Source organism: Lepidothrix coronata, unplaced genomic scaffold (genome assembly GCF_001604755.1).
Source record: "Lepidothrix coronata isolate B3197 unplaced genomic scaffold, Lepidothrix_coronata-1.0 Scaffold62, whole genome shotgun sequence".
Lineage (NCBI taxonomy): Eukaryota > Metazoa > Chordata > Aves > Passeriformes > Pipridae > Lepidothrix > Lepidothrix coronata.
This window is the reverse complement of record NW_016690242.1, coordinates 2,607,775-2,620,631: the sequence shown is the minus strand read 5'-3', so window position 1 is coordinate 2,620,631 and position 12,857 is coordinate 2,607,775. Positions and strand designations below refer to the sequence as shown.

Genomic DNA, 12,857 nt, shown 5'->3' with positions numbered 1-12,857 from the left:
CAATATGATAATTATAATTTGGTTTGTGCTGAAAAGAGAAAGTAGGGCAGGTTGTTACTCACACTGCTCTATATTGCAATTGTTCTCCTCAAATCAATTTAGGCTCTCTTCTCCAGACCTCCCACAACATCCCTCCAAAACTCCCAGCTGCTCTTGGCTTCCACAAATCTCTTAAGACCTCTCTTCCTCTGCACACAACACTTAAATAACAGAAGCATCTGAGCAGAGCATAAAAGGCATATCTCTTAATTTTATTTTAATACTACTACCAGTACCTGCTAATCACACATCAAGTGTAAGTACTTTGTAGAAGTGTAAAAGAGAAATTTCAGGCTTTGCCTAAGTCATGCTGTTGAGATTGTGCCACACCTGAAACAGTCCCACACCTGACTGTTTCACTTACCATCATGAGAAAGTTTCAGGACTTTCAGGTTCTACCTGATGTCATTACACCAATACACAGCAAAGCTGGATCTGGTGACATTCTGTTGCACAACTGAATGCTGCAAAGACAGCATCTTCCAAGGGGTTGGTGCATTTTCTGTACCCACCAATACCTTGCTCCGGAAGATGAATTGAGATGGACCACATGTTTCTGAGAATTTTACCCATTTTTTATATCTTTTATAAAATGCAGCTGCAGAGGCCAAATAAATTACATTAACAGCTAGAAACAAGCATCAAGGCCAAAGTTAAAACAGTCTTAAACATGGGTATGACAAGTATAGTCAGTACATGCAACTTTCTGTGCCCAACTTTACCTCCACAAGTCCCCTCTTCACTAGATGTAACTCCAGTTATTTCTCGTCCTATCTATTTTGTGAGCATTATACAAAGTTCCCATCACTACAATGTTTTATGTGCAGCATGCTCAGCAACGAGGTTCCTTACCCCAGCTGAAGTCCCTGCATGTTCCAAGATGAATATAACAAGACAGGACTGCAATCTGCCAGCAATATAATGCACCACTATTACAACCAACACGAATATTAGCAGTGTGAAGGAGACCCATTGAGATGGAATTCAAATCTGCCTATGAAACAATTATAGCAGAAGGCAGAGATGGTTTTCTCCCTCCCCCAATAATCCTATTTGTCCTTTAAATAGATCTGAAGTATAATCTCAAACTGTCAGCATTTCTGTAAAGAAATACCAGCTCAGACCTAATTGGATTTGTCAGACAATCATAGCTAAACAGTTCTCTGAGCTCCAACTGAACAACTAGGGAAAAACCTTCCACATTGTAATGTGTAAGAATATGAAAGTTTATTTCAAGAGGAAAAATTTCCTCTGAAAGTAGGTAGTAGAAAGGTATAATTTGTTCCACAGAACCCTATCCCTTAGCAACATAATGATGTGGTGTGGCATACCTAAGGTTGTGTGACTTGCTCCATATAGGCAACTATCTAGAGTTACCTGTTCATACATTGTCCCTTCAGGCTGCTCTGAATTCACCCCAGTTGCTAAAAGTTTGCTTGTGTAAACCTGCCTTTGTTTTACACTTTTTGACCAAGAAGAAGAAAACAAGGGGAAAACAACGGGGAATTTTGACATGAACATGTAACAGTAGCATTCAAGAAGAAAACAAGTATATATATATTGCATGTAAACAAAAAAACTAGTGGAATATGTATTGTATCTGAAGAGCAGAAATACTTCTTATTCCTCTGGACTTCCTGACTTTTTGCATCACCTATATATATCTATATATGTAGATACATAGATATACATACACATGAAACTTGCTCTGTCATTATTGTATGTTAGGCTGTTCTGTTCAGGCTATTGTGGGCTGGAATAGTGCATTTTAAAGACAGTCTAGGGCATAATGGCCTAAAACCCACACTAACCTCATTCTTTGAACAGTGAGACAGACTACATTACAGTGACGTACAGGCTGCAACTTCAGGAAGTGTATAGGCCAAATCTTAAAACACTTTCAATGTCTTCAAACTGTGGTTTCATTAACGAAGATTTAGATTATTCCATATGTGTCCAGATCCAGAAGAAAAGTTATTATACAGATTTTATGTTGAAAATTGAAATGATGTTCATTTAACTGACTTTAAAATAACAGTTGTGCAGGTTTTAACATTTTTACGTTTTGAGAATAACAACTTGAGCATTCAGCAATGTTATTTTCTGTATTTGCAGAGTTGGCAACCAGCACATATGCGACTGAGGAATAAAAGTAAACTTTGCATAAATTCCAACCCATGTTTTGATCTGGGTCAAGAGGAAATTCAGATAATGTATTTAGTCTATCACCATCAGCATCAATACTCGGGAGTTATACACTCTCTTACCTGTTGGCTTATCCACACCAAGGAATCCAGCCTGTCCCAGGGTTTTAAACACTTTATGTGCTGGGAACTGTCCTTCTTCTTCCCACTTGTCCACAAAGGGATTAATCTCCTTATCGATAATCTAGATTTGAAAAATAAATTTTAGATGTTAATAACACAGACATTTCTACACAAACAACTTTGATTAATTTTTCCTAAAAATTGTAATCTAGGAAGAAAAGAGAAAGGTACAGGAAAAATTTTGAAAGCCCAATAATTTTCTTATTTCCTGTTGGATATCCTTATTCTCTACCCATCCACAATTATTACAAAAGTTTTAATGAAGCATATATTAATAATTATTTTAGAAATTACAACTACTAAAACAGTAAGCCACCAGGGATGGTTTAAGCCTGTCCAAGTCCTATAAAAATGGTAGTTTCCCCTCACCATTTGTTACCTTTTTGGGTACAGATCCTAGAAAGTGACAGGAAGGGAAATCCGGATTATCCTCAAAGGAATGTTGCCAAAAAAGGTTGATGAGTTGTTCACAATGATCACACACAGCACCAAGACAGGCAAGTGGGAGAGACTTCATTTCCTCTCCCTTTACCTGAAACGCTCCCAGGGAAGTCAATGCTGTTCAGGGCAGTTATGTTCAGTCTGTGTTTAGACTTTCCTACGGTCTGACAGAACATATACTGGAAAAATATAGTCTCCTTCCAGAATTTGTGATATTCCCAAGTCTAGTCCCTGGGCAACTCTTGACTATTCTACTGCTGCACACCTACTAAAAGTCAATGTCCCACGCTGCCTGGCTATCGTCCTTGCTCTATTCAGGTTGCTGTCTTCCCATCCAGCTGTTGCGAGCAAAACACATCTGGGATACAGCCCCTACATTCAGTAACACTTTCAGGTTTGAGAGCACAGGGGCCAGATGTTTCACTCCACAAAATTCCACATTTCCTTGGCCATGGGCAGGAAGCAAAATGGGCAGGTGCATTTTTGCTGCCTACCAGCCCAGTGTGAGGCAGATGCAGTTTCGACAGCTCTCAAAAGGAGTCAGATGTATCCTGACCACCTCTCCTACATCCACCAGCCAAACCAGGAGTTGGCACAGGCTGCTTCTACCATGTGGCCAAGTGCACCATGCACCTGTGTCAGCCAGCACAAGGGGGTCCAAATGGAAACAAACCCTACCAAAACAAACACCAGTTGCCAATAAAAAGCTAATGTTTTTAACCTGTGACCATGATTTTACTGCTACACTGTTTCATAAAGAGAGAATTTACTTTTTCAAGAATGTACTCATCTTAGTCTTCTCTCCACACTAAATAAACAAGCCCTGTGGTGCTAACTATTTCTTGAGCTGGAAATAGAATCCTCTCCCTCCCGAACTGCTGTGTTCTTGAGACCCTGAGGAACTTTCTTCCAAACTATCTATTTATTGAACATTCTTTGGAGAACTCCAGCCCATATATGGCTGGCTTCTGCCTTCCAGTTGGCCACAGAAATAAGCATACTTCATTGCTCATAACAGAAAAATCACTTTTTCAATTCTCTCACCAAATTCTGAAAAATTAATATACTAGATGTTCAAGTCATTCAGTAATTATCATCTCTCTTCCTCTCTTATATTGATTAACATAGGCCTCATGATCAATAGTAACAAAATACCAGAACCCTATCTAGGAGAGTTCACCTTTCACTTCTATATTGCAATATTCTAGATGCTCAGATCCTAAGATGCTGACCCTCAATGTTGAGTTGCAGGTGGTGAAATACCTTTTTGACTGTAGTAACATCTGACAATACTCATCAGGTAATGTCCAGGGAAATGCCTGAAAGAGGTTATGAAATACATAAAGTTTTCCCAGTGTTTTGATAGATCTTGGCAAAAATATGAAGTAAATGTACTAACAGAATTTTATGTTTGTTATGGCTGGTGCGGGGCCAAGCGTTTCACAGCCTTCATACAAAGCTACCTTTGAAGTTAAACAAAGTCAGAAAAATGACTGAGGCATGATTTCTTCAGATTATAACCTGCTTGCTCCTGTGCCTTTGAGGAAAACTCAAATCATTTAACAAAGCTGAATTATTACCAGGTAAAGTTTGCCATGCTGAGTAAAAGAAGATCTGTTTTGCATGACACAACAAAAAAAACCAGAGATAACCTCACTGCACAAACCACAAATGGTTTATGCCCCTAAACTCAAAAAAAGATTAATAGCACAGTCCAGATGCTGATAGTCACAGTTTTTTCTTAGCTGCTGAACGCTATTGGACTGTATTTTTACAAAGAATTAAATAGGTCCTATCAGAAGCTTTTACACTTCAGTCACAAACTTCTTCAAAAAGTCACACGTTATTTTATAATCATAAGGGGTTCGGGGGCACCCTTATGATTATAAGGTTTGCCTTGTACTAACACATACAAACACAAGCCACATTGCTGGAGAATTACAGTACTGCTCAGCTGGCTGATTCTTCAGCACTGATTATTGGATATTATCATCCCTTCCTAGAAAAGACAAACGGAAACAGGGAGAGGTATTTTCAAAAGGTCAAGTCAGCAATGAGTGAAGGAACACAAGTAATTACTAAACATGTGCTTAAAACATTGCTGAAGATGGGTCAAACAGTGCTGTACTCCTAACCACTGGATTTGTCCCTTTCCTTGGCTTTAACAACTTCCTCACATTTGTACCCTCAGAGAAATATTTCACACTTGAACTGCAGACAAGTATTATGTAGACACCTTAACTTAAACCATAATGTATACGTGCAGTGTTTGGAGAATATAGAGAAGTGAGCTTTAGGCAGCATGCAGCAACTGTTCTGCTGATTTATATATGCTTTATCATCCCATGGAAATCATGGGTGTCAGCATCTAAACTTGCATCACTAGGATACCAACTATAACAATATGTCAAACTTCTCTCAGTAGAAATATTTAGCACTGCATACTACTGATGCTATCTGACAGATATTCCCAGCCACAAAGGAAATCCTTCCACCTGGTCTAGCTAGTCAAATCTCAATGGCATATATATGGAGCCATATAACTTTCCCACTGCTGATAAAGTTCCAGTAAATCACAACAGAAACTCTGTTATTTTCCTGACAGCAAGGGTACAGTAAGTCTCATGTATGGGACTGGTGTTTTTCTCAGGCTGCTTCATCTGAACAGTGACGATGCAAACCTAAAGGACTAGGTTCTGGAGGCAGCCCTGGTTTAGCCTGCATCCCCACGAGAATTCAGGCTACTCTCTGGGGAGCCTCCCAAAGAATGGCCTCAGGGCTGGTATCAGCTGTGAATTATCTTGAAAAACACTGGTGGATATTTGCCCAGTCGGAAACTGATAGAGCCAACAAATTCGTTTTTTGTTGAATGATGGTAAGAAAAATAAAAGTGTTTTCATTAAAAATAGTTTTGACAAAGTTTTGTGAAAACAGCACCTGTAGCTTCCTGTCCAGGAATGGGGAAATGCAATGGCAGGGTTATAGAGGGGACAGATATGGAAATTCAAATTTTTAAAAAGTAGATTATTCTAATTTCTCTTTAAAACAAAGCAATTAAAATATCCCTCCAAATGATTGCCAAAGAGTTGCATGTTTTGACTATATTCTATTGGAATTTATTGTACTATTTAAATGAGAAAAGTAACAAAAATTTACAGTTGGGGGTTTTCCTTCACATAATGCTCAATATTCTGTGCTGATATTGTACCTACAGGTACCGAGAAACATTAGCAATTGCCATTTAATTCTCTCTGCATTCTAAAATAAATGCATTCTACAACAGTAGAAACTGTAATTGAATTAATTTGGGTACTGAGAGCATGTACAGATGTTCTTTACATCAATTAAATTTCTTTTCATTATTCACCAGCAAGTTTACCTTCCATCATGCAATTCAAACTAGAAATTAAAGGCCATACCACTTCTACACACAACACCTCTTATATCCACAGCTTATAATACTGTACAGTGGTAGCATATTTCAGCACACTATTAGCAAAATGATGAATCTTGAAAATAATACACTGAATTCTTAAAAAAATTACACAAACTTTTACTAAAGCTGAGTTATATCTCAGTTGAGATTAGACTAATTTACTAGAAAAGCAAGAGAAAATGTCCAAGCAAAAGTTATTTCATATTAAGATTAAATGGATTCTGAGGGGGCAGAATTAGATTAGATGTTAGGAAGAAATTCTTTACTCAGAGGATGATGAAGCACTGTAGCAGGCTGCCTAGAAAGGTTCTGGATGCTCCATCCCTGGAAATGTTCAAGTCCAGGTTGGATGGGGGCCTGAGCAACATAATCTAGTGGCTGGCATCACTGCCCATGGCAGGAGGTTGGAAATAGATGATCTTTAAGGTCCCTTTCAACCCAAACCATTCTATGATTCCATGACATAACTGTACAATATTATGTTAGGAACAGCATTTTTTTCCCTTTAAATCAAGTTGCAGTAATCAAACTTAGCTCTATTAATATAATAACCGAAGATGATGCAATTAATAGGATCTTTAATGCAAAAAGCAAATAAATAAGCAACAAACTTCTGTGCTTCCAGTCCCCATGACACATGCTAGGAGACCCTAGCAGAAGTCAGGAGCTGCCTGAGTGCCTGAGTCACCCCACATGGTAGTGGCAAGCCCGGACCTGACAGGGGCAGTGCCCCAGCAGGAGAGCCAATCATTCAGTCTCTGATGACATAGGGTGCAGAAACAGAGGCAGTATGTGACTTAAAAAACCACAAGTTAAAAAAAAAAACTCATTAAACAAATATGATTTAACCACACAGCAGCCAGAAAATGCTCCCTGCAGCACTAACCCTGTCTGCTCATATGAAGTTATTTAGTGCACTTTCTTCTGGCAACCAAAATCCAGTATTATGAGCTTGTCTGAATTCTGCCATGACCTAGAGAGCAAAGTTGCAGCCTACTGCTTCCTCTTTCAGGATGTATCACCACCACTGGGCAAAGGTCTCCAGGAAGTTTTGCAGGACCGTTTTCTGGTGATTGTTTTCTTTGGGTTTTTTTGTTTGTTTTTTTGTTTAGTTTGTTTGGTTGGGTTTTTTGGTTGGTTTTGGTTGTTTGGGGTTTTTTGTTGCTGTTGTGTTGATTTGGGCTTTTTTTAATACTAACTGAAGAAAGGGGGATAGCCCTCAATTCTTCTTTTATAAAACATACATTATTATTAGTTACGACGTACCTAGGAGATCTATGTAAAATATGACTCACGGCTATGCAAGGGGTCCTGCCAAGGTAGCAAATGTCCTAGATGCTGCCAAAACACTTCTCCCCTTTACAGAAGGAAGGCAGGTCTCCCTCTTGCCCACAGTGGAGAAGATTTGGCATTTGGATACACTCTGCACCTCATTCTATATTCATAGTTGACTACCCAGCCAAACATATGATGTGACCACCTGGGCAAATGACTGTCTACAAGAGTTGTCAATGAAGAATTTGTCCTATTGCAGTATGGGATTTGGGACTAGGCCTCAGTGATGATACAGAAACTTCTGTACTCTGAGCTATCATTGGACTGTTGCTGGAAAACAAGCCAAGAAAGTGTTTTCCACAATGATATGGGGTTGAACTGAAAAAGTTCAATTTAAGAGCAGACATCTGTTTCATGACCCTGTGAAAAACATGTGGTAGGGAAAAAAAGTCCTAAAAGCAGAATATGCAGACAATTAAAATAAAGAACAAAAATGAAGTACTTTTGACTTGAGCTTTTTAAGTTGTTTTTTTTTTTTAATTCCATACCTAAAAAACCTTAAACAGAAAACAAAATAATGGTTCCACCTACCCCATTTAAACACATTGCCAGTCCCCTTGCTTTGGTGGTATTACAGAAAGATAAAGTTAGGACCACACTGAAGTACCTGGCTGAGCATGGTCTCCATGGCAGACACTTAGTCTCACCATGCTCCTTTTCCATGGACTGCATTGCTGATCTTTTATTTTGCTTGTAAATGTACTAAGCACTTGACAGAATAAACAAAAAGACATATCAACTACGTCAGGTTACAGATAACCCCTCCTCAATCTACTCTGTACATGTGTGCACATTTACTTGTAAATACACAGATATTTCTGACGTTTCCCCTTTTCCCTTTCACTACGGGTGTTACATAAGCTTGAGACATTCAGGAAAAAAGTAATTCAAGCTTAGCACTATAAAGCCAGTTCAAAGGGGCAGATAATACATCATCTAGTGCTTCTGGTATCTTTAGGATACTTCTACTTCTTTGTTCATTGCTGCAAAGTGAGGGTGAACAGGCCTGGCTCACATCTGGGTTTCTCCACTGCCATTGCACATAGCTGTGGCCAGAGCTGAGCTTCCAGAGATGCTTCCAGTGGATTTTAAACCAATATTCACTAGTCTTATATAAGGGGGAAAAAAACCAGAAATTTTTCCTAATAGCTGAAAAATATAAGTCTGAAACGAAAAGCTGTATTTAAAACTGTTTAATTAGAGCACCACAATTCTTTTGTACCTTCAATAAAGCTGTGCCACAGGCAACAAAGTAATCATGAAATCTGCTACAGCACTGGGTACCAAAGACTGCAGTGATCAGCAGATATGGGAACAAACTGTTACTAAATTAAGTTTTCCATTTCTCAGAGGAAAAAAAATAGTGGAACGAAAACCTCTATAACACAGAAGTTGGCAGTTTCTCATTGTATAATAAAATATACCTGTCCTCATCTGTTTTTACAAAATCTAATTTTCTCATGGAAAAAAGCATGCACTTTATTCTATAATTTTGCCTGGTCTATTCACTTGGCAGTAACTGGACATACTTCTGTTTAAATCATTGTGTTTCTTCCCTTTCACTGTAACACAGTTCCTTGCAGCATACCTAATACATAAAGCATAAACTGGTTCAGAAAATCGAATACTGATTATCTTTTGATCCCATACATCTGGCTACAGATTTTACTTCAGGAAACCAGAAAATCCAAACCCTGAATCAACCACAAAGTTTTTGCCAACACTTACTGAAAGCTTAAAATCCTACAGGTCTGCCAGGAGTGCAGAAGCATGCGCTGCCCTCCACCCTGTGCGTATTTGTTGGCACAGATCTGGGAGCTGGCACGTCTGGGAGCCCCATTGAAGAAGCAGAGGGCACACGTCATCATCGTCATCATACTAAGAAAATGAAAGACCAGTCTAGGCACTGATGTCGGTTGGACAAGCCTTTTGGATGACTGGGAGCTCTGGTTACTCGTATAGTATAGTATACTATAATATACTATACAAATATGTTTGTATAGTATCCAGGCTACTTGTATCAAGTTGTGAAAGCTGTACAAAACTGAGCAAGTGACGGGTTTTTTTGCTCCTGCAACTCATACTTTTCAACACATAGATGCTGAGTTGAGGTACAGTGTAATGTCTACCAGATGCTGGGATTTGGGTCCTCCTGGCTCTGGATTACCTCCCTGTAGGAAGAAAAGTTTTCTCACTATGGCTCACACCATTACATCTGAACTGTCATGGCAAAACCTGTTTAAGCCCAGATGTTTGCTCAGTCATAAGCTGCTTATTAAGACAAAACTTTAGTTGTTGGAAGAAAGTAACTGAATTGCCTAATCTAATCAGATGTGGCAATGATAAAGCAATACAATAACTAGACCTGAGGCACAAAAGTATCCCTTAGGCACACAAAGTCTAACTCAATGCAGTGGAAATCTGTTCTAACATTAATAGGGGGTAGGAAAAAAATCCAGTGTTTGGACACAACAACTGCAATCTCAGATGTATGCAATACTCTGACACCAAGTAACAAATAGGAGCATTGCTTACAAAATTGTCTTTACTGCATTTTTGCTACACAATGAAGCATTCGTACATTAACTAACATTTGTCCTACTATTAGAAAAAGCTTTTTACAGATCGTGCTTGAATATGTTGAAGCTCTTTTTTTTTTCCCTCTTACTCCTCTACACTGATTTAAAAGCAACTCTTGGTAGGGCTCTCATGGATGTACTGGATGGTCCCTCTTATTACAGTGGTATATCCCAGCTGCCTCTTCCAATAACAACAAAATTCAATTATACAGATTTCCTCTCTGTTAAATTGACACCAAAATTCTTGGCACCAGCAACACAATTGGCCCCTAAATGTTTGTATGATCTTTCTATCAGTCACAAGATGACAAAGGCTATTTCAAATACCCCAGAATCTGGGAATACATTTGCTTCCCTTAGACAGAAGGGACAGAAGGGCACTCAGTACAGACTCTGTGAGCCTTATCAATGTCACATTTACCTGTTTTCTTCCTGAAACTTTTACCTCAGGTACATGATAAATTAGGTTTTAAAATTACAGGTGCCAGTATTTTTCAGATTCAGTTGTCTCTTTTCTCCCCCCCAACTCAGCGAGACACTAACTTTTAACTGATTTATTTGTAATACCAGCAACTTATTACTTTGCTGTTCTGTGACAGGGATTTATGATTTGTTACAGAGATAAATAAACCAACTCCATCCAAGGTGCTCCAGCGGTAATAGTGGTCACCGTTCAGTATTTTGCAGGTGGTCAAAAAGAGCCATATTATTTTGACAGAGAATTTACAGTAATTTTACCAGAAAGCTAAAGCAAATGTTAATATTTAATTTGGATCATTCGTGCACTAATATGAAAGGACATTAATTCTTGTACAATACATAGATGAATAAACAGAAACTCATGACACACAAGCCAAGAGTGCAAATAAGGTATAGATGTCCTTCGGTGGAGTTTCATTGTCAAGGGGGAAATCCTCATCCTACAGACACACTACACAGTGTAACTAGAACCAGTCACCACTAGGCATAAAATGAAACGTCATTCATATTACATGGCACTCCAGAAAAATATGTAGCAAATTTACCAATTTCTCAATATCACTAATGCCAGAGAAAAAGAAAAATGGATAGCATGTATACATCCTGTATGTATAGGAATATTGTTATGCATACATATCCAGAGTAGGTTAAACCTTTTTCCTTCAAACCAGTTATACTGTAATTTAATTATTGCAACAAGTCGTGGGATACCAGAACACTGCAAGCATTGTCCAACAAGTTAAGAAAAAGTCACATTTTCGATTTCCAAGAGGAAGGGTGGTGACCTATAAAGTTGTAAAGGAAACCACTCACAGGGTCATTTCAATACCCTTGCTAAAAACAGCCCCCTGGAATTATAAGAGTCTCTTCCTCATCCTGCTCAGAACAATTGGAAAATTATAGATAATTTAAAATACGTTAACTTAATATACTAAAAAACAAAATAAATGGAGACAAAAAAAATAACAATTCTCACTCGTGGAATTGCATTGCTAATTTCTCAGATTTCTCTGATAGTGGCATTAGGATTTAATTAGTGGAAAACTGCCCCAGATTGCATAACAGGTATATTTAAAATGTGGTGCAGATCCTGAGTGGTCTTTGTATCCCAAAGACTTTACTTTTCAGTTTATCCTGAAGTCATCAGGGACAGGCTTAACTTAAGCCAGAACAAATACTGATTGCTAGAAGCTTTAAGTGAACAACATCAGACTGGATTTGACATGAACTAGTAATTTTTCTGTTTTTCCTATATGATCAGATCAAACCTAAAATAAATGCTACATAAATATTTTTTAAAATAGAGGACAATGAAAAAATCAGGTTTATGTTGCCTACTGTGATTTTTTCTACAATATATTCATAACAAAGTTTTATGCAATACATGTACCACTACATTCCTTCTTAGCCCAGGATGCAATTACAGGCACTGAACCCAGCAAGGTAGAGCGTGTTGTTAGCAGCACTTCAACAGGTGGGGGGGGCATAGAAACAAGGGAGGGGAAAGGTTTTATAAAAAAAAACCACATTGTGTCACACTGCAGAACAGCAAACACTGCACCAGCAGACACTATAGAGCTACTTCCCCCTGCACTTCATCTCATCTCTGAGTAAACAAACAGCTGTGAACACTTGAAATACAATATAATGTGTGCCTTAACCTATCCATGACAAAGAAGCAGGACTTTTAAAATCTTCCCAGTCACTGTCTTCACAATGTCTGGTTTTGTCCTCTGTGTTTCAGGACACTGATTTTTCATCAATGCACTTGCAGTGCCGGGGTAGGTGATGGGGAGCGGTGTGCATGGAACAAGGTCATTGGGCAAAAAGCTCTGCAGATATGCAGATACACAGATACATGAAGGCTCCTTCCAGATGGGATCAGCACAAATTTGACACGACGGTATTAGCTACAAAATTCTGCATTCTCAATCCAGGTGAGAGAGGAGGATTCATTTCCAGCTTCTGCTAGTGATTCTTTCTCTGGCATCTTATTTCTGCTTTGCAAAGGGCCCAGGAATTTAGACTAATGAAACTAATTTACTAAGAAACTGACTGGTCATGGATCTCTTTCTCTTATTCCTCAGGTTTCTTTTGTCTTTTTTTTTAACACAGAAAATGAACTCACAGGTCCTAAAGCTCAGTGAAAACAGGCCTCATCTTAGTGACAGAAAACACAATTATTTAAATTGCTTTTGGGATATTTTAACACTGGAAGTG

The 12,857-nt window shown here is 38.5% G+C and overlaps 1 protein-coding gene across 2 annotated transcripts in view; it reads right to left on the bottom strand.

Moving 5' to 3' along the window:
* The window catches only part of LOC108498702 (probable acyl-CoA dehydrogenase 6), a 78,400-nt gene that overhangs the window by 64,367 nt on the left and 1,176 nt on the right, over window positions 1-12,857 (bottom strand). For both annotated transcript variants that reach the window (XR_001875271.1, XM_017817725.1), the window contains exon 2: window positions 2,307-2,427. Coding sequence is in view for 1 of the 2 variants with exons in the window: in XM_017817725.1 (XP_017673214.1) it covers window positions 2,307-2,427 (121 nt within the window). In the remaining variant the exon portion in view is untranslated. The remainder of the gene's footprint in view (window positions 1-2,306; window positions 2,428-12,857) is intronic.